The 26,948-nt window shown below is 40.1% G+C and overlaps 1 protein-coding gene across 1 annotated transcript in view; it reads left to right on the top strand.

The window, feature by feature from the left end:
- The window catches only part of RELN (reelin), a 250,778-nt gene that overhangs the window by 29,807 nt on the left and 194,023 nt on the right, over positions 1-26,948 (top strand). The window contains 1 exon segment of the mRNA XM_042467668.1: positions 22,362-22,432. Within this exon segment, the coding sequence (XP_042323602.1) occupies positions 22,362-22,432 (71 nt within the window).

Genomic DNA, 26,948 nt, shown 5'->3' on the forward strand with positions numbered 1-26,948 from the left:
CTGGAGTTAAAAGCACTGTAGGGAGTGGTTTACAACAGGATAGATACAAATGCATTTCCTTCACTAAACCCTACAGAGGAAAATACAGGCAGTGGGGATTATGCACAGAAAGTAGGGCAGCGTGGGCTTCCCTCTCTCCCATCATTTTCAGATCATTTGTTCTTTTGAAGGCAAAAAAGGCCTTCTGTGTTGAAGGAATACCATTATTTTTAAGGCTGGGTGATACTTAACAATTGTATGAAGTGTTGGAAGTATTTTCATTTTTAAAAAAAATATATTTTGAAATGCAGAGTTCCCACTCCAAGCAGATAATATAGCGTTATTTCCAGGGCGTTCAACCCATTAGATATGTTGAAAAATAAAAACATAGACGGGGGGGAAAAACACTGTCCAGTTTATCTAGCTATATGTTAGGTACCCACTCCACCTGAATGTTCATGTCCACTAAATACTTCACACCCTCCTCAGTCTTACCAAAGGGTATATTCTTTCCCCTGATAGTTTGTTGCACACACACACATACACTGCCAGATTTCAGCAAAAGACTCACTGAGTTATCCATCCCTCTCTTTCTTGGTGCACAGAAGGAAACAATTCAGATGCCCTTACACTGTGCACAAACATCACACAACGGTATCTTCTTGGTTGCCTTCTACTTGCTTCAGGGTTTTTTCTCATGTTTTTTTCTTCATGACTTCTTGGAATCTGTATCAAAAATGTAATCAGTTAACAGAAAGTATTTATTAAGCAGGTTTTTGTTTTTGTTTTTGGTTTCTTTGTCTGCTAGGTAGAGAAGGATGGGGTCCATTGAATACAGCTATGTGACTGGGGGGAAATTGCTGAGGAGAGGGTCAACAAGAAGTGATGTCTGATCTAAGAACATCAGTCTACAGATAAGGAAACATTAAATTGTCGAGGACAAGAAAGAACACAACTCTGTGTGTGTGTGTTCGCGCTTGCCTTCACGTTGCCTGTTGACTTATGATGACCCATGAATTTCCTAGGCTTTTCTTAGGCAAGAAACCCACCGAAGTAATTTTGCTAGTTCCTCCTTCTGAAATACAGCCTACAGGACCTGATATTCATTGGTGGTCTCCTACCCAAGTACTAACCAGGGCCATCATCTATCTGTCATTAGTTGTCATCTAGCTATCTCTTCCTCTCCTGTTCTCTTTAGGCATATACTTGCTTATGGTCCTCCCCTCCCCCCAATTTTCAACATTTTCTTGATATGCAGTTAAGAGTGATGTGCTAGACAACCAGATCTTGTGTAGGAGAATGCCTGCAAACCCCCATATACCACTGTGAAGTCAGTGATGGAAGAAAGGAAAGGGTCTGTGGTGCGGTGTTAGACTCTATGTTTTGCCAGCTGAAGGTACTTGTGTCAGCTTGTGGCATCTTCAGTTATATGGATCTCAGGTAGCAGATGGTGGAAACGACCAGTACCTGAGACTCTGGGCAACCTTCCTCAAGCCTAGACCAGATCAGTAAATTATTCTGAACTTCTCTAAGGCACCTTCCTATGTTTCTAAAGGTGGGTTAGACATGTGATAAATGAATAAAGCATTTGTGTCATGATAGATTAATTCTCTTCCTCTACCTGCCTTGCTGCAACACAGCAACACAAAAGCCACCAGGCTTTGAAGGTTTAGCAGGGGTGCTTTCAGCAAGAACAGAATGCTGCAAACCTCTTTCCAAGGGAGGGAAGAAACATTTGCCGTACTCATTCCTCCCCAGTGGCCAAGGGAAATGGAGATAACATTTGGGCAGATGAAGAAGTGTTGGATGCTGACAAGAGACAAAAGACTGCTTGCTTCTGTCAACCGAAACAAACAGGAAGGGTGATCCTGTTCTACAACTATCACGGATGCTTATATAACTCTGGGACTTGACAAATATAATATGATTTGTGTTGGGATGCCCTTGAAAACTGTCCAGAGGCTGAAATTTGTGCAGAATGTCTGCTTCCTGGTGTGTGTGTCTGTCATGAGGAGTGCATTGTATCAGTCCCACAGAGACTGCACTAACTTCCATACTTCCAGCCTCTGGGCTATAGATGCTGGTCTAGATAAAGAAAGAATAGGTCATATTTCCCATGTGATCAGAAATCTTATGAAGTATTTAAATGGGGAAAATGGGAAAAGAGGAATGGAAAGTAAGCAAAGCAACAGTGGATAAAACTAAAAGCTAGAAAGAAGGGAGACTGGGTACATTCCTTTAAAAGTTTACTTCATGTTAATCCCTTGCATAGTTCAGTGTAATAGATTTCTGTTCATGAAATATAAAGAGTTTCTCATTTCAACAGAGAGAAGAACATTCAAGGATACCTCAATTTAATTGCTGTACTGATTCTTTTAAGATACATTTACTTCCATTTTTCAAGCATAAGAAGACTCTAAATCAGGGCTCAGATGTTTCTAAATGGGAGCTTCTGTGATCTTTCACTTTGGGCTCTGCTGCCTGATGGAGGACCACAATTTTTTCAGCCCCTGTTGCAAATATTTAGTGAATAATGTGCACCATGGTCTTGAGCATGTCTATGTGGCAATAAGTCTCATTGAGTTCAGTGAGACTTCCTCACAAGAATGTGTGCTTAGGATTGCATTGAAGCCCAGGAAATGTGAACGCTGAGACATTAGTATCTGTAATGCCTCTGTCTGTCTTTCTGCCCATCCTGATTGTAGGACAGCTTATTGCTGTCATATATGTTAAGGATAAACTTGTATTTCATCAAACACGAGCTTTTTAAAATGATTATTATCTGAAACATACATCGGAGCTTTGAGTTCATTAACTTCCTGGCATGTTATCTCACCTGGAAAAGTATTCTGGTTTTAGATGTGCATCTTAATGAATTGAAAGTTCCACTGCAAAATTAAGGGCAGATCCAAATGGGCTAATTGTGTCAGAATGTCATAGTAGCTGCACATACTGTGACCATTTCTGAGATCCAGGTTACTGTCCCTTCATCCTGGGACATTGCCTGGGAACTAAAAGGGAGTAGCTGAACCTTTTCATTCCCACCAATTGTGAGGGATATTTTGATGTTTTTCTGCTGTGTCCTGAAACAGACTGGGGAAAGATTGTCATGTGCGTATGTGTTCCTACAGTACATTCTGGCAGTAAACTGTGCCTGCTTTCTCTGACAAATCCCACCCTGCAATGGGAAAGGTTATTGGGCCAACAGTCTGCATGGATCAAAGGAGCAGGACAGGATGGTTTGACTGAACACAGAGGCAGCACCATGACTCATCACTTGGGTAGTCTGTTCTGACACCTTCCAGAACACTCGACAATCTGGATCCACCCTAAGAAACGTTTTGTCAACAGAAATGACATAAGTTGTTGTTGTTGTTGTTGTTGTTGTTGTTATTATTATTATCCTTTATTTATAAAGCGCTGTAAATTTACACAGCGCTGTACATACAATCTTTTTAATTGGACGGTTCCCTGCCCTCAGGCTTACAATCTAAAATGACACGACACAAAAGGAGAAGGGAGTGGTGGTGGGGAAGGGGCCTTTCTAGTAGGATAATACAAATGGGCTTCCTCGGTTGGTCTCCTCCAGATGTGTTGAGCTATACAGCATTATCACACTGCTTGGGAACTGATGACATCCAACACATACTTGGAGGCAAACAAACTGAGGACAGCTGCTCTGAGATATCATGTACACTGTGGCATGAGGATGGACCTAGATGTTATCTCCAAAAAATCCATTGTATGTTAACTCTGTCCCCCAGATAAGTAGATCTGGGAAGTACTCAGATAATATGAGGACAATAAATATTGTTGGAATTACACCTTATAGATCAGGGTGAAAGAATCCTCCCAAAGAGCTTCCCTTTTGGGACATCTATCTGTCTATCTATCTATCTATCTATCTATCTATCATCTATCCATCCATATATTATTTTATTTATTAAAATATTTATATCCTGTATATATATATCTTAGGGTGATTTACAATGAATTCAACTTAAAACAATAAATAATTACAGAAGTTTAAAAGATTAAAAATAGATGAAATACTTTTCCAATATAAAAACAGACCGTTTTAAACCAGTTAAAACTGTCTTGAATTGTATAACTATAAAACATGCACACCCTGGATGAAATCAGTTTGGCCCAAAGGCTTTAATAAAAGGCTAGGTTTTAACTTGGCACTGAAATGATTCTAAAAATCTAGAAGGTTCTGGTTGTCCATAGGAAAAGTGACATGTTACGAAATAAAGCTAGTGTTGTTCTGTGTGTGTTTTGTTGAGCGAGTGGTAAATGTTTATTTTTATCTGAACATGAGTAGCATGTGTTTTTTTAACAGGATGCTAGGAAGAAATGTTAGTGCTGAGATTATTTTTCTTGAAGTGCGAGATTTAATGCATTGACTCTTTAAAATGAAAATCAGCAGTCAGTGCCATCTGCATCTGCAGGAGAATGCTTCCTGTTGTTCGAAAGACATATTTTTCTCTGTAATTTGATGTGTTTCTATTGTGCTAATGGGATGCAAGAACTACCCATGGAAAATGAGGAGCAATCTTGATAATTTCAGGCATTTATGGAACTAAATTCTTTCTTTTTTGAGAGAGAGAGACTTAAACTGGTTTAAACAATGACTACCAATGCCACTCATCCTAAATCGCTACTCCATGAGCTTTAGCTGACATCTACAAAAGCTAGCAGAGGAACAAGGGCTATTTCCATATATTGGACCATCGTGACAGAAAACTCTTGAATGGACACTAAAAAAAGAGATGTATCCTGCAGCCAACTAGCATGTATTAACAAATGTTACTTCCACTTCCTCCATTTTCAATTCACGGGACTTGTAATTGTTTTTCCCCCCACTGATTTCTGTGTACAAATACTTACATATAAGAAAAAGTATTTGTTTTTATATCTTTTGTTTAGTGATCAAAATGGAGTTGGATGCTATCCCATTTATTTTTGGATGAATCTAAAGCTATCCTACTATGTTTCAAAGGCAATAAATGAATGTGAACTAATATCAATAACTACTTTCTTTCTTTCCTACCCAGCTTGTTGGGGGCAATAGCTTGTTTAGGGAGTGCTAGTTCAATGATAAGCAGCATAGAAATGTACTTGCTATTGGTATACTATTGCTATGGTCCTGTCCCAAGTAATATCTGGTGCCACCCATGTTGCAAGACACACTCTGGACGTGGTTTTCTGTTCTGGACAGGATGACAGTGATCTGGGTGTGAAGGAACTTTCTGCACTTCTGTTGTCATAGACTGATCATTATCTGGTAGAGTTTAGACTCACTAGGACTCAGACCCTCTGCAGGGGAGGGGGACCGATTAAGATGGACCACCCCAGGAGACTTATGGATCCATATAGATTCCTGATTCTTGAGGAGTTTCCTGTTGGCTTGGCAGATGATCCTGTTGAAGCCCTGGCTGGTGTCTGGAATAGAGAAATGGCCAGGGCAGTGGACACGATTGCCCCTAAATGTCCCCTCCCATGAGGTGGAGCCAAAAGAGACCTCTTATTCACTAGGGAGAGTGGGATTGAGACTAGAGCAATGATAGTGGAAGACTCAGAGTGAGTCCAACCATACGCAGGCTAGAGCTCATTGGAAGTCCTGCGTCATGGCGATGATGGCAGCAAAGAAATTATACTTCTCTGCCACTATTGCAGCTGTACATTGTAATCCGGCAGAGCTGTCCTTTGTGGTCAGAAGCTTTTTACATTTTGATCTTTCCTGGATGGACGGACCCAGAAATGGTTTTAGGGGAATTCTGTTCAACTCCTTGGCTGCTGACCTGTGGTGTCCCACGTTATTCTGTTTTGTTCCCCATGTTATTTAACATCTGCATGATGTTGGAAGAGATCATATAGAGTTTTGAGGTGCTGTGTCACCAGTGTGTGGAAGACACCCCACTCTATCTCTCTTTTCTATCTGATTCCAAGGAAACGGCCTTTGTACTGAACCAATGTCTGCTCTCAGTAATAGATTGGATGAGGGCAAACAAACTGAAACTTAATCCAGACAAGACAGAGGTGCCCTTGGCCAGTTGTAAGGCAGATCATGGAATAGAGATTTTGCCTTTGCTGGATGGGGTTACGCTCCCTGTGAAATCTTAGGCTTGCATATTGGGCGTGCTCCTGGAATCAACTCTGAGCCTTGATGACCAGGTTTCAGCAGTGGCCAGGAGAACATTTCCGCAGCTAAAACTAGGACAGTATACTAGTTGTGCCCATTCCTTCAGATGTCAGATCTGGCTATGAAGACACATGCCTTGATTACATCACACTTGGACTACTATAGTGCACTCTATGTGGGGCTGTCTTTGGAAGCTGTTTGGAAACTTCAGCAGATTCAAAATGTCACAGCCAGAATGCTGACCAGGGCCTGTTATAGGGAACATACAGCTCCCTTGTTGAAACAGGTTCACTGGCTACCAGTTTGTTTCCAGATACAATTCAAAGTGCTGGTTATGACCTATCAGGTCTTGGTCCAGACTATTTGAGAGACTGCTTCTTCCCATACAAACCTGATAGAGCCCTAAGATCTTCACGAGAAAGCTTTTTCTCAGTCCCGCCATTATCCCATTCTCACTTGGTGAGGATACGAGAGAGAGCCTTCTTGGTGGCTGCTCCCACCCTCTGGAACTACCTTCTGCAGAGGCTGGCCCTCTCCCTGCTTTCTTTTCACCAGCAAGTAAAAACATTTGTATTTAGGCAGGCTTTTAAATATATAATCATGACAGGGTGGTGTGTGTGTTTTAGTTATGTTTTTAATTTTTGTATTTTTTTATGTTAATGTTATATTGTTTTAAACTAGATGGTTTTAATTGTTTTTACATTATTATTGTAAAGTGTTTAAAGTGTTTTTATCTTATGAGCTGCCTTGGGTCCCTTTCTGGGAGAAAGCCAGCATAAAAATGAAATCAATCAATTAATTAATTAATACTGGATCCTGAGGACCCTATTCATTTTAGTCTTATGCTGTAGAATCACTCATTTCCAATAGTTGACCATGTTTTGAGTCATTCAATGTGAAGATCTCATATTAATTCTTAGGCATTTTTCAGTAAATAGTAGTGTGAATTGAACCATATCTATTTGGGAAATAATTTATTCTTTAGGTATGCAGAGTAGCTAATTCAGATGGCACTCCCATAGGGATTCCGTCCTGTATCGTTTCAGCAAATCTTATCTGAAGAAGAAATGGCATATATGAAGTATCCCCAAAGAAATGTTGCAACTTCTGGGGAATGAATGAGAGAAGGAAAGCTTGAAGTAGTTACCTCTCTAGATAAAGATGCATATAAATTCAGCTTTCTTACAGAATGTCTGTCTGCAATCTGTTCCAGCAAGATGAAGTTCTTTCACTGGGGACCAAGTAGAACCATCTCACCTTTCTTCTCTGGATTCAGCCAGGTGGTAGTTGCATTGCACTGCAGTTGTAAGCTGATTCTGCTTTCAGCTGAAATCAGAGGGTATAAGCTCCATTAAGCTTGAACTGCTTTTGTGATCTTCTGTTTACACTGAAGTCCTAGGCATTTCTGCTACCTCTCTGAACTCTGTGGGACTAATTTCTGAGTGAATAATTGGTCAGCTAATCTTTTTTCACTCTGAGGAAAGCCATCTGATAAACATCTTGATGATTTCTGCTGGTGGAATTACTCAGCCTGAAACTATGCTTAAATTCTCACTGCGAAGTGGCAGTGTGATTTACAGTATAGTAATTCTCATTACTTTTCATCTTTGTGTGTTTCTGTTCAGAACAACCACATAATTTAGTGCCTACACTCCCAGTAGTTCAAACAGAATTGAAAACAATGTGCTGAAAATATCAGCATTAAAAGTCTCATGAGAACCTTAGTTCATGGCTTGATCTATACTTTCAGTTAAAATGAAATCAGATATTTAACACCTTCCAATTTATATTAGCTGTCTTGTCTCCTGCTTGCCGTTATATTGATGTAGAAGTATCAACATTTTTGACAACAAAAACCAAGTGATCTATGACTGAACATTCAGGATGAAAGGAAACTGTTCATTCCTATAGAAGGAACTGAAAAGGTGACCATGATGAGAGTCTAAATCTGCTCTCTAGCTCAGTGACCTCAGTTTTAGAGGCAGTTCTTCTTCTGTCTTCCTTTCATTTGCATTGCCATATTTTGAAAAATTACATCTTGGGAATTTTGATGGAGCATTAGTGAAACATAGTAGCTCTTAAATAAGCTGAGAGAAAATTTGTGTTTATATGACAGTTGATTGTATAATATACAGCTAGACTCCATATTGTGTGAGGCTTTCATTCCAGGGTCCCTTGCATAATACAAAATTTGTGTAATTTGAAATACTATTTCTCTTACTTGAAATGAATGTTGAAGAGGTCTCTCTGGGCATTTTCTTGGTCCTCCAGTACAATTCTGTAGTATGCTTCTGCCAGAAATTGAGCAGGACAGTGTGGAAATGAGACCAATGAGAGACCCGCAGGTCTTCACATCCAACTGAAACCATGTAATATGTACTCACAAAATATGGTGTCCTACTGTATACAATTTATTTGTGAAATGCATAAATGAATTCACAAGCAGGGCACAACGGATTGAAAACACAAAAGTTGCAGCAAAAGCAAATACATTAATAAAACTGTTTCTGGAATGTATCAGTCAGGATATATTTATCTAGAAGAAAATGGCCTTCAGCTAAGACCAGGAACAGAGAGGTGTAGATAGAACCTAACTTTGGTTGGAAGTTCATTCCACAAGAACAGATATATGGCACCCTTACTCCTAATAGACTCCAACTGAATCATATGGAACTGCCACAAACACCAAATAGGGGGAAATATATACGGCTGTGTTTCACCCAGTTCTGAAACTGTCCTACAACTGCAAAAGGCCAATACACTAGGCCCTAGGTATCCACTGGGGTTTGGTTCTAGAAATCCCCATAAATATCAAAATTTGTGGATGCTCAAGTCCACAGTGACATAGTAAAATGATGTCTTTTATATAAAATGGAAAAATTAAGGTTTGCTTTTTGGTGTTTTTACACGCGCACCTGCGTGTGTGTGAATATTTTCAAGCTGTGGATGGTTGAATCCGTGGCTACAGAAGGCTGATTGCACTGGTAGGCCAGTGACAAATGAATCTAGTTGATACTTTGAAACTTGTAAAGGATTTCTGTGATTAGAGTTAGCCCTCCATGTTGGGAATGCAGCCATTCACTTAGGTGAAAAAAAAATCCTTCTAACACTTCTGTTAGATGGCAATCCCATCAATTTTCTTTTACTGGTTTTAAGAATTCTGACAGAACTCATTCACCATGCAGCACGCAACAAAGGAGATTATATAAGAGAAGGTTTTGTTTTTCTAGAGTTAGATTTTAAGAGAGCCCTAGGGCTAGTTTGTGGGCAAGCTGTGATTCAGTTTTCATTTCTACTGAATAGTTTCCTGTTTATGGTAGGGCCTGATAGATTTGTTCATTATGACTGCCATCCAGCACATAGTAAAGCAGCTTAAATCCCATCATTCTTAAAAGAGTCAAACATTGTGTAGATTGTGATGGAAATTTTATTATTTAGTATTTAGATACATTATTCAGTATCATTCAGATTCATTATACAGCTAAACATATTTGTTTGAGGAGAGGCACATTCAGCTCAGTGTAGACTATGACTAAATTTACACATACTATTTCTCAGGTTTACAGAAATCATTGAGGATATTTTAAAAATATATATCTTTCAATATGAAGTAAAAGTCAAGAGTAAAGGGCATTACAAAGGGGTATTATTTAACCCTCTATATAAAACCATTCTATAATGGATGCAACAGTCTTTTTCAGACATGATCAACATATTACTTCTGACTTGGTTTTATTCTGAAGTTTATCACACTGGGACTAATTTTGGCATTAAAGAGAGATTAAAGTGCATTTAAACATCCTGCAAATAAAGCAAAAATGGTGAGTATTTGCGTGAATGATTATCATATGCAATTACACAAATAAAGTGATATCGGAAATGCATTGTTGCTGAAATCCCGAAACTAAAAAGATGTGTGTTAATGCTTCTTTGTGACCACTTTAATGGTGAGTTTTGTGCGACATCGTGTGAAATCGTTTCGCATAATTATGCAATTTCCCCGGGATATTCAGGGCATAAACTCCCGATCTCCTTCGTGTGATAAACTCCTCTGTTTCTATTCTGTTTTCACCAGATATATACATCAAATCAATGCACCTGAGAAAAATCACTGGATTGTGAAGCTTATCTACCTTATATACTCGACTATAAGTCGAGAAAATTATGCCCCAAAATTGACCCTAAAATCCTGGGTTGATTTATATACGGGCCAATACACTAATACTGGTTAAAAAGGTCCTGAAACAAGTACCCCCATGATGCCCCACTCTTCCCCATTCTTTGTGCCCTGAGGCAGGGGTGTGTGTGTGTGTGTGAGAGAGTTTCCCAATCCCACTTGAAAGCCTTCTCTTCCCATTGAAGAAACATTCCTTTTAGTTCCACTTCTTTCCCTTCCCAATCCAGTTTGAAAGCCTTCTCTTCTCATTAAAGAAACACCCTTTTTAGCTCCATTTCTTTCCCTCCCCCATCTGATCTGAAACCCTTCTCTTCCCATTAAAGAAACACCATTTTAGCTCCACATCTTTCCCTCCCCAGTCCTATCTGAAAGCCTTCTCTTCCCATCAAAGAAACATCCCATTTAACTCCACTTCCTTTCCTCTCCAACTTGATGTTAAAATTCCAGCAGCAGGGAAGTGGTGTTAGGTAGTTGGGAGAGGTCCAGAGAAGGAGATAGAGGGACGGACTGGTGTTTCCCTCTTTCAATCCTTTGTTATAGCCCCCTGTTTTACACTTGATTTATCCACAGGTCATATCAAAATCCAGGATTTTGACCCTGAAACCTTCCCTCGACTTATACGTGAGGTTGACGTGTGCACAAGTATATGTTGTATTTCATGATCTGAATAATGCCACAAGTATGCATTGGTATGTTTTTAAGGATGGGGAACAGAACATCAATAGCAGTGATTTTTCACTGTTAACCATATTAGTTCAATGCTGCTCATTTATATATTTATTTCATTGTAACCTGAACCCAGGCATTACAGGTAATACAGTATTACAGGTAATAGTGGCAAATTCTATCTGGTATCTAGCACAGCAGATTGAATTCGGTGCTGGTACTTGAAATACTTGTATTTGAATGCAAACTGGCTTGAAAACACCATGTACTTCTGACATGTTGCCTACTTTATACATAACAGTTTTCTGGCTCTTTAAAATGTACAAACCATTCCTGGAACAACATCTCAATAATCCTTACGGCACTCCTGAAATATGGTCCAGAACTATTATCCTATAGAGCAGGCAGGAGATTGTTGCTGAGAAAAAAAATACTTTCTTAGATCACCTGCTAAAAGGATAAAAACTGAGCCTGGGTCATCTTGCCTCACAGCACTGTTACTATGCTTGCTTGGGCTCTGAATGCGTATAAAAGACTTCATGTTCAGCAGTAAACTCTTTCAGAGCATCCAAGTGTAATTTCAGTTTCAGAGAGAGTCTTTCTATAATCTCTATAAGTTCTTAGAGAACAGGTGAGTCTCTAGACTAGAGATGGGCAAATACTGAACCCCATTTTCAAAAAGTGGCAATAAAGGGACCCAGGCAACTATCAAGCCACCAGCTTGATATCAATACCAGAAAAGGTTTTAGAACAAATATTTAAACAGTTGGTCTGTTATAAAAAGATACTGTGATAATGAAGAGCCAGAATAGGTTCCTCCCAAAAAGAAATGCAAGCCAAATTAATTTTATCTCTTTTTTCATAAACTTACAAGCTTGCTGGAGAATGCTGTGGATATTGTATAGCTTGGTAGTTGGGATTGCTGGGCCAAAGTGAACAAAGTTAATTTCAACAGGGATAAATGTAAAGAGTACTATATTTGAGCTACTGCACAATTACATGCACAAATATAAGTTTGGTGACACCTAGATTTAGTAGAGTACAGTATATGCAAAAAGGATCTTAGCATCTTGGTAGTCCACAAGTTTAAAGTAAGTCAGTGTTGTCAAGTGGCTGCACAAAGAGTCAATGCAGTTGCAGGCTAAATCAACAGGACTATAGTGTCCAGATCAATTGATGTGTAATATGTTATTATGCTTTGATCAGACCTCATTGGAATACTGTGACCAGTACTTTAAAAAAAGACTGATAATGTGGCATATGCTCTGCAGTGGGGTTTTGCTTAACTACATGGTAAAATGTTGAGAAACCAAGCCCTATGAAGAATGACTGAGGTAGCTTGGTACTGTATATTTAATTTGGAGAAAAGAAGACCAAGAGGAGATATGATAGCCGTCATCAGATATTTGAAGGGCTGTCACATAGAAGGCAGAATGAACTTATTTTTGCTGCCCCTGATGGTAGGGTCTGAACCCAAAGATTCAAATTACAAGAAAGGAAATACTCACTAAACATTAAGAAGAGCTTCCTGGTTATAAGAGCTGTTCAACACTGGAATGAACTTCCTCAAAGTGTGCTGGATTCTTTTTCATTAACAGTTTTTAAACAGAGATGGGATGGATGCCTCTCAGAGATATTTTAGTAGTGGATTCTTGAAAAAATTCATATTGCTGCTGGTGTGATATAAAGCCAATATTCTATAGGTAACCTAAATAAAACAAAGTATTTTCTAGAACGCATATGATTTTTCTGCTGGAAAGGACCTAATTGCTGGTAGTGTGTCAGCAGAGAAACAATAGAGGTTTGTTCTATTATTTATATGAATTGACTGACTTGGCAGATGCCACTGCAGTAACCCTTTCATAGCAGTTCAGAAAGAAGACTGGGGGGAGAATTTGTTTTTCTGAATAACCAGAGTTACATCAAGCACTGTTCAATTGTTAGTGGGTTTATTATAATCTGTGTTAAAAGGGCCAATGTTGTATTTTAATTTTATTAGAGAATTTGTAAGCCTAGTAGTTGCATATTTCAAAGCACCCCCACCCATCTAAAAATAAATAATTGAAAATGTAAGCAGTGCAACAGAAAGGTCTGGCAGTAACATTTGAGATATTTGTCAGATGATTAGTTGTCATACTATAGAACAAATGTGTATTTGCAAAATTCTACCAATGACCTGATGTTTCTGCAACTGGATTTTTGAACAAAATAATAAAACAAATGTAAGAACTTGGGGAGAGCCATGCTGGATCAAATCAAATGCCTAATTATTCCAGCATCCTGTTCACAAAGTAGCTAAACAGTAGTCTGCAGCAGTGGTTCCTAAACTTTTCTTTACCATGAACCCCTTTAAATATCTTTTATTGCCATGAAGTGCTAAAAATATTTAGCTTATTGCATGAGGAAAGAAAGTGATAGTTCAGCCAGAACACTTTTTACATGCCTTACTATCAGGTAAACCTTCCCCCAGAGGCACAGATAGAGGAGGGAAGACTTTTCTCCTGCTTTTCCTTCAATTTGCAGCTGGAGCAGATTGAATGGCAACGTGTAAGAACATTAAGCCAGCCTTTGCTCTCTCATGTGGGAAAGGGCGGGGTGAGGGGCTGGATGACACCATCCAGGCAGCTAGCCAGCATTTGCCCTTCTCTCTCTCACTCTTCAGTGCCCTCCTCAGCACTGATGTTAGTAGTTGATGTTAATATTGGAGAGTTGAAAGAACATTTGATGCCCATTAACTGAAAGTCTAGGGCAACTAACTGCAGCTTCAGGTGATACAGCATGCTGGGAGCTTTTCACACAAGTAATCATTCACAGTCCACTAGTTCCCCTGAAAACTGCAGTCAGCCATCCCCGAGTTTTGCCTGGGAGCAGGATGTGCCAGCCTGTTCTTCCAAACTCTCAATTACTAACATCAGTGCTGTGGAGGGCTACCAGACTCTTTGCTTGCTTGCTTGCCTACCCACCTGCTCTTGCTTTCCCTCCCTCCTTTTCCCATAAGACAGCTGACCATAAAGACAGCCATCTAGGACACTGGCACTTTCTCAAGGGCTTGTATTTTGCTCAGACGCTTTTTTTTCTCTCCTTGTTCCCTCCCCCTTCCAGTCTCTCCTCTATGATAATCTTTTGTGTGAGGTAGTTGTGATGGTGAAGACATGTCCATATTTTCTCTTCATCTTTCAGTGTGGAAAAAGAAGTTGGAAAATATAGGGACTAGAGTTTGGTTAGAGTTCGAGGAGGAGTTGTGAGCTAGTTGTAATTGTTTTGGCCTACGGCTGGAGATGCAAAGAATTTTTGTTGGTGGTGTTACTGTTTGAAGAGAGAGATTGGAAGAAAATCCCCCCATTGTATTGCCTCAGGCCCTTACTTTAAATGAAAATTAGGGGAGGGAAGGAAAGAGAAGGGCAAATGGTGGCTGTCTGCTCCACTATTGCTCACCAGAGTAATTTGCTTTCATACTAAATTTCCCAGTTGTCATCTCCCTGCACAATGGGTAAAATGCTGCAAAAACGTTCCTAAAGCGTTTCTGAAATGCAGAAGTGTGATAGTCTGTTGCACTTCTAAAACATCATTGAGGCATTTCACTTCTCTCCCGCTGTCAAAGCATTCATGGAGCAGCTATTTTTTGAATAACGAGATCTTCTGTTATGCAAAAAATGGCTGCTCCACAAACGCGTCACACTTTCGTGCTTCAGAAACACTTCAGGAACATTTTGCCCATGGTAAGGCTCCATGTGATAAGGTCCATAATCTCACTTGTGGTACATATTTTTCACCCAATTTGCTGATTTCTTAAACCTTGATCCGACAACATTCAGTTTGCCCTGAATTTTGCAAGTGGCATATGTAGATGTTTGTAGCCTGCAGTGAGTTGAGGAGATGGCTCTCTGAGTCTAGAAGTTGTCCACTCTGTAGTATCTACACCACCATGACCTAAATTAGCAAGCAGCAGTGACATAAATTTGAGTCAATTTATTTGAAGTCAAGTCAGACTTAAATCACTTCAGTGACTCGACTTGAACTTGACTTGGCAATAAATGATGAACTGACGTGACTTGACTCTAGACTTGCATATTTTAGTGACCAATTTACTGGCCTCATCCAGATACAATAAAAACATTATGCAATGGACTTGAGATGGGGGTTAAGGTCTATTCAGAAGTGTATTGCCGCTGCACATCGGAGGAGACTTCTAAACCTTTTGAAAAGCTTTAATAGGATTCTTCTCCTTCAAGCCCATTGCCTAAAAGGTTTGCTGTTCCCTTCTGAGATTTATTTTTACCCAACTTTGTGCACATCTTCTTGATTTTCTAGGTATTGAAACTCCATCCTCCCCCCCACACACACACCACCTTTTTTTCTGTTAAATTTGGCTCCTAGACTTGAGATTTGACTTGAAACTTGGAGTAAAAGACTTGAATATATCACTGGCAAGCAGCAGCAGAACAGATATGTTTAAACTATCGTTTTAGAAAAGAATGCAGAAAAGAGTGTGGCATGGTTGATTAAGACTCTTGCAGGTCCAGTCACAACTGTTTTCCATCCTCTTGGCATTGGCCATGTGCTTTGCCAGCTATTATCATTCATCTATCTTTTCATGTCAACACTAGTGAAATATCAAAGAATCCATGATGTCTTCCATCACAGCAAAATATCATTTTAAGTACTAAAATTATAAGCACTTCAGCTGTTTTAGCTCCCACAAATACCTGGGCATCTTTCCATATTCTTAGCTGTGAAAAGTCATGGATAACTATACAAATTGGAAAACCCATTACTACTCTGACAAACACGTATTTTTAGTTATGGTATTAATCTTTAGATCCCTCTCCAGATGGTTGGGTTGAGTTTACTATGTAATATTTCTTTGTTCTTCAAGAATGTCTACCAAATGTCTATCAACATTTGTATATTCCTTAAACATGGCTTTGGGAATACTTATTTGTAGCAGTCATTTTAGGCAAGGCCTTGTGTCTTTTGTTCTGTTGCTGGGTTTCCTATAAAGAATTGAGGTCTGCCTTGGAGTGTTCATTAGTTCTTTCTTTGTAGTCTCAAATATTTCAAAATATTGTCCATTTTATTGTTGTTGAAGTGAAGACCTTTGGATAAAGTACAGTGGGCCCTTGGTATTTGCTGGGGTTTGGATACTAAAGTCTAGCACCTCTGGGAGACCAGAGAACCACCAAGATAGTTTAGACAACTTGGATGGTGCTGAGTTATAATACTCATTGCAGCAAATCTTTAGAAGCTGCAGTAACAGTAGCCAAAGATCAAGGAAGGCATTCACTGCTGCAGCAAATGCATTTTTCTACCTCCATCACTTCCTTTCCCCCTAAATGGGGAATGAGTGAAAAAAGACCATCCCTCTAGTAGTCCCAACATATAAACAAAACTCTTGGCCTGGTTGTATACTGCCAGAAAAAAACCAGCTCCAAAAATTCTGAAGAACAAAAAAAGAACAGGAGGAGGCACCAGCAGCATCTTCATATCAGAGGTACTGTACTGCAAAGCTTGGAAAGGTTTTTGTTTTGGATTAAAATTTCCAGAATTCCCCAATTTACATGGTTAGTGAACAGGAAGAAAAATCCTGTTTTACTCCTGTGTCTTAAACAGTAACTTGATTTTCAGAAGTTAGCAAGTTAAGATTTTCACAGCATGAAGCTAGACATTCTATGGGGGCCAATCAGTATACTGGGACCAGTCAAAAAGTTGGCAATATTAGTTGATCTCAGGGTGAGATATCAGCCAAGAATCTCATTACCTTTTACTTCATAAACTCCTATTCATTTAAAGGTTTACAAAGTGCTGAATTAAACAGAGCTCTCAAAACAAGTAGAAAGGCAATTCATTCAATAAAAATAGTTGATTATAAATGGGCATGCCAGGAATTTTTGCAGGTAAACAGCATCTACTGCTCCTGATCTGCCAGGCATCCGAAAGAAAGAAAAGAAAATGTCTCTAAAATAAATGATCAAGAATGAGTCTTCATGGCTTGTCTAGTATATGAATTATTCTTTTTACTGTAGGAATAAATAGGTCTTAGTTATTGCAGATTTTCTCCAAATGAGTTCTAAGGTCTGAAGGAACTGCAGAAACTACAAAAATGGCACCTGCTTCATTATAGCCTATTAATTTTCCTTTCTTTTTCATAGGACCTCTTAAAATTATTCCTTTGATTCAATGAAATCAAAATCAAATCTGAAAGATATGCCACACTTCTGTTAACAGCGGGCTTTGGAATTTCCTAGGATGTTTTCTCTTGACTAGAATTCACAATTGCTAGTCCTTTCTTTACTGCTGGGATTTCTCAAACATATGCTGTTCACTTTAGAGAATCCACGTAGTGTATGTACTCATTTACCACCATGGGAGGACTCTTGTAAACACATAATTCCAGTAATAAACCTCCACCGCTAAAGAAACTGAAAATGGTGGGCAGTGGAAAACCTGCTGTGAACAATACTGCTGGAGCTTTGCTGAAGTAAAGTTTTTGTTGCATTCTTAGGAGCTGAAGCAAAATCAAGCCAGTGATTAGTCAAAAGTAAGGCAAAGAGGGACATGCCATAGAGTCTCTGGCACATCTCTCAATATTAGGATGAGCCCAGTTTTGCAAACACAATGGTAAACATGCATCCCAGTGAATGAGTTGAAGATACAACCAACTGTCTGGTCACTTCTCCCATAACTGATACTTGTCAGCTATCCACTTTTTTCAAAAGTAAAACCATTGTTCATGCAACCGGTACTCCATTTTATTTCTATTCCAGCTTTTAACAAATAATAGTAGCCAAGTTTATTCACAATATGATTTAAAATAGATATACTAAACACCCAGGGGTGTAGTTACATGGGCAAAATGAGTACATATCCCTTCAATAAGTATATGCCCCCTCATGAAATTTTCTTCACTAGTCAGATTTAGAATTGCAGTAAATAAAACTTGATTGATTGATTGATTGAAATTTTATTATATATACCGCCGTTCCTGATCACGGCGGTTTACAAAACAAAATGAAATATAAATACAGTACAGATTACAGATTCTCCCCCCTGGAGAAACGCCGCTCCGGCGGCAAGGAAGAGTCTCTCTGGCCGCTCCTGCCCAGGTGGAAAGCGGGCGGGCGGGCGGGCAGTAGAGGGAGGAGCCGTAGTCTTCAGGCTAGCCCCTATGGCACTGGGCCAGCCTCTCTCGTCCCTCAGAGGCCGATTGATGACAGTTAGGAGGGAGGAGCCTCTGTCTTCAGGCCAGCCCCCGATGCACTGGGCCAGCCCTCTCTCTCCCGCAGAGGCCGAACGATGACACTAGGGAGGGAGGAGCCCCTTCTTCAGGCCAGCCCCGATGGGTACTGGGCCAGCCCTCTCTCTCCCTCAGAGGCTGAATGATGACAGTTAGGGAGGGAGGAGCCTCCTTCTTCAGGCCAGCCCCTGATGGTACTGGGCCAGCCCTCTCTCTCCCTCAGAGGCTGAATGATGACAGTTAGGGAGGGAGGAGCCTCTGTCTCAGGCCAGCCCCTGATGGTACTGGGCCAGCCTTCTCTTTCCCTCAGAGGCTGAACGATGACAGTTAGGGAGGGAGGAGCCTCTTTCTTCAGGCTAGCCCCTGATGGTACGGGGCCAGCCTCTTCTCTCAGAGGCCGAATGATGACAGTTAGGGAGGGAGGAGCCTCCGTCTTCAGGCTAGCCCCTGAATGGCACTGGGCCAGCCCTCAGCTGACCATTTAGAAATATGGTTTAGATGGACATCCAAAGAAAAGGGGCAGGCAAAGTTACCAAAGGAATACAAGCACGTTGAATATAAGTTTTAGATGTGAACAATTTCCAGTGCCGAATTCTCTGCAAAGCTAGCAATTTGAGAACCGAAGGAGAATTTCATTTGATGTGGCAGAATTCTTAGGAGGGGCGGGCCTCATTTTGACCCTCATCTGGATGTACTCTTGCTATACACAACAGGCTATATTAAAACACAAAGAATATCATATTAAAATAAAAAAATAAAAGCAATTTAAGAATGCAACAGGGAGAAAAGCAGAAATTCAACCATTCCTAAAAGTGCAGTGCACCAAGGATATTTTTCTTGATGACATTATTTGGAGCCAACCAGGAATATTATATCTTTACCTAGAAGGGAAGGAAATGGAAGGGAAGGGGGGAGGGAGAGAGATTTTTTAAAATTGTAACAGAGATGAAGGTTTACATTTAGAATACAGTATATCTATTTGCATTAAATTCAAAGATATACTTGTGTTAGTCTGTAGAATCAGTACGTAGAAAGATCTTGTAGCACCTTTGAGACTAATTGAAAGAAAGAAATTGGCAGCATGAGCTTTCATAGACTTCAGTCTATAGTGCATCTGAAGAAGAAGACTGAAGTCTACGAAAGCTCATGCTGCCAATTTCTTTCTTTCAGTTAGTCTCAGAGGTACTACAAGATCTCCATACGTACTATTTGCATTAAAATGTGTGATAAATTCTCAGTTGGCTAACGTTTCGCTTTGATGACTACTTGCTGGAATTAATCTTTCTAATGATGGCATGAAATAACATGGTGTTCTATTAGATAAGGTGCACTGCAGCATCTATGGCATATTACTGCCAGTGTAGATAAAATGAGCAGTTGGTCATGATTTTCCTCTTGTATGGCCATTTATTACACTGAAAACCCCATAATAGGCTCATCATAAATTGGAAACTACTTGAAGGCACACAACAATACCATTAGTCCAATTTGGAAATGGCTTAGAGACATAAATACAGAACACTATATACCGAACACTAGGAGTGGTTTACAGGAATTGGGTGTAATTTTTCTAAGAGTGCTTTTTTCCTTCGTAAGAGTTTCTTGTTTTCCTTTGCCAGTTTTCCCTTGATTATTGATTTTTGCCTGCACAATCACTTTTAACCTGAAATCATTAAATGGAAGTAGAGATTATCTTCTGTGTCCATTCCTATTCCTATTTACAGTAAATCCAATTGGATACTTAGCTAAATTATATTAAATATATGCAAACATCTATTTCACACATGGTTGCTCCTAAAATATTTTATAACCAAGTGAGACTGAATATTTACCTTTTGTCTGTTGTGTTTTAAATTGCCAATGAAACTATTTGCCTTGCTTCTGAATGTGTGACTCCATTTTGGGTCATTGGAAGTTGCTTTTGCAGATCAGAGGAGAAATAGACCTCTAACAATTAAGCTTTCAGTTAACAGCAGCAATGTGGCATCTGCTGATATTCTTTTTGTATTAATATAGGCCCCATACAGACAGGCCAAAATAAAGCTGCTTTGGATCACTTTGGAGGTATGCTGTTTAAATGATGCATGCGTCCAAAGAGTCCAGAAACTGTGCCAAAGCCACGATCCAAGAGGCTTCCAGACTCTTAGGACGCATGCATCATTTAATCAGCATACCTTCAAAGTGACCTGAAGCAGCTTTATTTTGGCCTGTCTGTATGGGGCCAAAGTTTCATAGTAAAGAAACGCTAGCGCTAGTTCACATTGTATATTCATATTCTCTTGGCATATTTTCTTTCATTTTCTTTCATCTGATAGCAAATTTTCTATTCTCTTTAATGTTCCTAATTTCTCAGGCCACATTTCCTTGAACTGAAGGGAATTGAACAAACTGATTAGACACATTCCCTATGAAGACAGAATTCAAGAGGGCTGTTTCATGCTGGTAGTGCAGTGGTTAAATGCCTATACTGCGGCCACTCACTCACAAACCACAAAGCCACTCACAAAGCCACTCACTCACAAACCACAAAGTTCAATACCAGCCAGGGGCTCAGGGTCGAGCGTGACTTTGCTTGCATGAGAAATTAGTGTAATGCTCCTGTAGTTACTGCAGTCTTTTGTGTCTCCTTTTATGTGTATAGGAATGTATGTTGATCACTTCCTATCTGTTGGCCACTGCTTTGCTTTCCATATGTGTCGGCAGATTTTAATTAGAACTAGACGATTCTGTCTCTGTGAATTGTAACAGTTCTATTGTTATGTCTTCTATTCCCACTGAAGGCCCCAGTATCCATCAGAATTGCAGAAAGTGGAGAACCTTTCGTTTCCTTGAGAGTAGCTAAGGGTCTTGGGAGAAGGCATATAAAAGAATGCAGATACCCCTGTTCAGTTGGTTTGACAGTTTAATTTTTAACAACAATTACAACCAAATTTCCTAGAACTGACTTTGATCAGGGCTAGAAATAGGAAAATAGTTGAAATACATGTTTGTAACAAAAAGAATCATGGGCTGATGAGAATCTTTGCAGTTTGGGACTTTTCTATGCAAAATTTGCATGTGGTGGTTTTGCACAGAAAACAACATTCTGAAATATTTTTCTATCCAGAAATGTTGTTTTAGCACAGAAAATGCTATTTTCTCTGGATAAAACCCCCCACAAAATATGTGCAAAATAGGTCCTGAACCATGAATAGTTCTCAAATTGAGAATAAAGTTGCTCTTTTTGAGAAGAAAATAAGCAAAGAATTACATGCCTAGTAGGGCATGGCAAATGCTGGGTGATGCATGCGTCCAAAGAGTCCAGAAACTGTGCCAAAGCCACGATCCAAGAGGCACTGTTAGATATATAACCTTAACTTATGTTAGGATTTGAATTTTAATATTGACTGAATATCCAATTTCTTGTATTTTTTGTGGATGTCCATTCAGAGTTTTAGCTTGTCAGTGCATTCACTAATATTCTGGCCACAGAAACAAAAAAATATTGATGATATATTCAAATAAATACAGCATGCCGTGGTTTATGTGTATATGACTATTATCGATTATCCAACTTAAATGGGCAGGCTGATAGTCAAATAGCTGAAAATGTTGGATAATCCGGAGGGTCCAAGAAAAGCCTTGAAATCACTATGAATTGCAAACGTATTGAAGTCTTATTGCAGTAACAGTAAAAGTAACGTTGCAGTAATGTTACAGTAACAACATTTTTTTGTTTGGAAGCGTGGAAATGCCGACAGCCATGCTCCCAAGCAGCTGCGACGTCAGATAATCCCATGCCAGATGACCGAAGGGCAGATAATCGAGACTCTACTGTATGCACACACACCTAGCCATTGCACAGGGACTGCAGATTCACAGAGAGCATTTCATCTGTACCATCTGGCAGTACAACATATCTTAACATGCCTTTCTAGATCCAGATGTCTGTCTAGCTCCAAAGATTATTGTAATGCTTGTTTCATTAAGTGGCTGAATGCTAGATTTGTATTGCTGCCTCTCGGGATGTTTCCAATTGCTTTGTGGTAGGGGGGAAAAGTAGCCAACTGAATTCAGATTTGTGTCGGAATTCACTCCATGCCAGTTTGCTTATTCTCACTGAATGTACTGTATGTATATTGCATTTTGTTCATTTATTCCTTGTCCTTTCCCATTTCCAGGGCAACAGCTACTCACAGAGGCCAGGTTATATTCAAGGATGCCTTAGCGCAACAGTTGTGTGAACAAGGAGGTAAGAATTATTTTCCTTAAAAATATTAGTCTTCAATATCTGTTTGCACCGAATGAGAAACTGTGTACTTGATCATATGAAATATAAGGATAAGATAGCATTCAGAATGTTGTCTTGCCCTTCCAGTTAGTTATAGCTAGTTAGTGATATAGTCTGTCTTGAATCACCAGTGTTTGTTATTTAACCCCCAGATCAAAAGAGAGCTTATTATTATACTCTAAGTGTCCATCAAGTGCTGGGGTGACTAGGCACAAAAGAAGAGTTGATAATTTTTCCTTTGATAATTGTACAGAAGAGAAAATTTCAAATATTTTTTGCCACACCTGGATGACAAGTGGTATCTGCCAAAAAGCGGTTGCCCGACTCAGCGGGCTGACCGCTTTGCCGCTAGACGCAGCAAACGACTACAAGCCCCAGAGTGCTCTGGGGCTTGCCCCAGCTCCCTATTGGTGCGCGGGGCGAAAGGGAGGCCCTTCCGCCCTGCGACGCTCTGGGAGCTGGGCTCGGTGACCAGGAGTTCCGGTCCTCCAGGGCAGATGATTGATTGGTTCAGCTGCCCTGGAGGAGGAGTCTCCTGGTCAGGTGGTACTGAGGGCGGGGCTTAGGCCTATATAGGCCGTGCTGCCAGCCCTGGCCCTCAGTCGGCGCTAGGCTCCGGATGGTTAGGAGCCAAGCAGGAAGGGAGGAGGAGCTGAGCCTTCTCCCACCCGCCCACCGCTTGGGTTTGGGTTTTTTGTCACAACTTTGGGGCGGCAGCATAGGCCAGGATCTGCACGGTGTGGTACCAGGGCTACGGAGCTCTGGTTTGGGAGTCAGTCGGGACCCGGGGGCGAATAGGGCAAGCGTATGGCCATTGCGGGGGCCATAACGCAAGAGCGCCTCCCGGTGACTAGGGGCTTAGCGAATATGTGAACGCATGGCAGAGATGCGGTCATACAGTGGTCCTTAGCCCCTAGGTCATCCCAATGCCTGGTGAGTGCCAGGTTGTGGTTAATCAGACAAACGTGGGGTTGTTTGATTTCGCAGATCCTGACCTCATGCTTTGTGCCAACCCTACCAATGGTTTGTTTAATAAAGTTGTGGCCTTTCCTCCAGCACGGTCTCCTGTGGTTATTTGGCAGCAGCATCTGAGGCAAAAATCCCTCTACTATACAATTATTAGAGTTACATAAGTAAATTTCCTCTTAGTCATTCTACAAAGACAAAAGGTCCACATGTGGCATTATTCAGTTTCAGTTTTTATCCTTACATCTTTTTGATTGTTGATATGAGTAGATGAATTGATTCTAGGACCTCATATAATTCAATAAAGTTCTATTTCCTTTACACTATAGATCAAGGTAAAGGTAGTCCCTTGACATGAATGTCTAGTCGTAACCGACTGTTGGGGCGGTGCTCATCTCCATTTCTAAATTGAAGAGCCAACGCTGTTCAAGTCCTACTCTGGTGGTCATATGGCCACCATGACTGCACCGAACACTATTACCATTCCACTAAAATGGTATCTATTTATCTACTTGCATTTGCATGCTTTCAAACTTCTAGGTTGGCAGAAGCTGGGCCCAGTGATGGGAGCTCACCGCATCATGCAGCACTTGGGCCTCAAACTGCCACCTTCTGATCTTCCGATCATTGAACTGGCATCTTAACCACTAAACACTAGACACCCCAAATGTCTAGTGTTCTCACTACAGATATTCATCCTCAAAAGATACTTAGCCAAACCATAGGCCCATTACAGACCGCCCAAAAGGGGCGGTCTTGGGCCGCTGCCGGTTGCAGCACGGGGAAGCCGCTGCAGCCAAACCGCATGACTCCCCCGCGCTGTAAAAAAGGAGCGTGAAAATCGTGCTCCTTCCGGCAACCCGGAAGAGACATCGCAAGTGCCAAAGCGCGCACTTGTGACGTCTCTTCCGGGTTTAGACGTCTGGACGCTGCGTGTCCGTTACGTCAAGATGCCCGCGCCCGTCTGTATAGGGCGCCGCCATCTTGCCATACGGAATATGTGCAAGGGGCAAGGCGCGTCCAGAAGCGCTGCCCCTCGCGCGTATTCCTGGCGCAACGATGGCGCCGCTTAGGCTCGTCTGTAAGGCGCCATAGTTACCTGAGCAGCAAGTCTAGTCTCCCTAATACCCAAATTAATATGAACAATCAAAGCTTATGTAGCAGCTTTGGAGTTGTTTTTTTAATAATATAAATATTTGGCATTCTCTTCCTTTCACGTGGGATTTCTTCACCACTGTATTTCTTGTCCATTTAGATACCACTGTTTGGTTCTTAGCATTTTCTTCAGACCAATGTAGTCTTCAGATGTTGCCAGAACTGGCACAGTAAGAAGCTCCTATTTTTTTTTTGTAGATGGTAAAATCTACATTAAAATACTTTTTAAAAAAGAAAAAGCCTAGATATTTGTTTCTTTGTTTTAAAAAAGGCATGGAAAAGCAATGTTGACTAGAGCCACACAATGTGGAAAACATTATGAATGTACAAAGAATACCTCAAGCAAGCTTCAAATTATGATTAAACTCAAATCTGGGATAGTTCACATCAGTGGGTCCCAAGAGCTTCTTCAGCTATATCCAAGGTCTTAAGCCACCTTTCATAATGGCAGAGGAGTTCAATAATATTAAGAAGAAATGCATGGAGGCATGAATAGAGGGAAGTGTTGCCGAGAATAATTAACATCTCTCTCTCTCTTTAATAAGCATTGAATCATGCTGTTTAGATTTAGATTTGAGAAGAGCAAACCAAGCATGACTTCCTTGGTGGGCTTTTTGCTTTTCTTAGACGGAGAAAAGGAAGAGATTATGAAGAAAGGTAGCCATTGACCCACATAATAAAGATACGCATGTGGTGCGTTTCGAGTCCCGTACATACATCAGGGCTTCTCTTTCTTTTTTTAAGAAAAGAAAATACTCTGCATGCTCTGTGTGATATGGGAAACACTCCATGTGCATGGGGAGTATTTCTTTTCATAGGAAAGAAAGAGAGAGCTCCTGCAGGCAACCGTTCGGCGTCACTTGTTGAGTCCTTCATGTCAGGGTCTAGGAGAAAGAGTTTGGCACCTGAGTCATGAATGCATAGCACCAGAATAGTTGCCTTGATTGTTGCTTCACCCCAGTGCAAGCTGCCAGCTATTCATTCCCATTCTGCTACCATTATTCTATTTTTATATGGTTTAAATGCTGTTAAACACAATAGTGTGGCCATAAGTAGGTAAATACAAACAATTCAAAATTAATAAATGATTTTGTTTCAAAATTCTATGTGCCATTTATATCATTATGGAGTCTTATTACTTTAAACTGCCTGTTTATATCCTAACTAAGTAAGGAAGACCCTCTGGTTTCCACATGCTTATCTCTATGTCACACATGCTTAGGATGGCAGCCTTTATATCTGAATTCATGAAAATTAGAATGAAACTCATTCTTACGTTTGAGATCCTTCAAGCTGCCCGTTTCATCTTTGTCTCACTTCTTTCCCACATTTATTTATTATTTATGGCTTTTATTTATTATCATAGATATTTGTCTATAAGTAAAGACATTTTAGTTAAAAAATCAACTCAAAAAAACCTGGCTTGATTTATCCATGGATCAGTGTAAGTATTGTACCTTAACTCTAATATATAAAAAAGGAACCATCCTCTTCTCTGAGTAGAGTCTTCTTTCATCACTCTGCTCAGAGCAGGGGATGCCAGCAATGTTATTCCAGCAATTAGGAACTGGGCTTTGAAGGATTTGAATAAGACATTTGTGTAAGTTTGTCAGGTTTTGTTGGTTAAAATCAGCCAAAGTTATTACATTAAAATTAAAGAGTGTAATCACTGCTAATGTAGTCACCATTTTCATTACTTTGCCTTTATATCGCCTTTGACATGTGCTGGTTTCATTGCCTGGTCACCTCCCTACACATGGCATAGCCACCATTTACTGTACCTTCCTCACCCAACCATCCTTTACTGTGAGCATAAACAGTTATGCCTGCTGGAACTTTGTAAGTTCTTTGGCATCATTTTCCTTTAAGTCATCCTTTACAACCTTTGTTAGATGCCCCTAGGTATTATGCTTGACTTATCCATGGGTCAAATCAAAATCCATAATTTTGGCCCTAAAATCTGCTCTTATTCATGTGGTCGACTTATACACAAGTATGTATGGTAAGTGAGAGTTAAATTTATCTTCTCAGTTTTTCCACATTTAAATCAATGGGAATTAAATGTCTTCCAGGTTTGTTCTCAATGTACCCATAATCTTTTAGGACTGGTAAAATTCTCATCTTTGGAAAGTGCTATGATTATTTTATATGATGCTCCAAGTGTATGACATTTTTGACCTTAATTATAATATCTGAAGGTCAAAACTGCACCCTAGTGCAATAAAATATAAATTGTAATAAAGAAATTATTCCGGAGGATATGAAAGTGTGTTCATCACTCATTTAATGGCAACTTCACAGTTCTTCTGTACTTTCTGAGATGAAGGGCTGGAATTTAAAATTAGCTTAAAGGAAC

This window comes from Sceloporus undulatus, chromosome 5, assembly GCF_019175285.1.
Source record: "Sceloporus undulatus isolate JIND9_A2432 ecotype Alabama chromosome 5, SceUnd_v1.1, whole genome shotgun sequence".
Taxonomy (NCBI): domain Eukaryota; kingdom Metazoa; phylum Chordata; class Lepidosauria; order Squamata; family Phrynosomatidae; genus Sceloporus; species Sceloporus undulatus.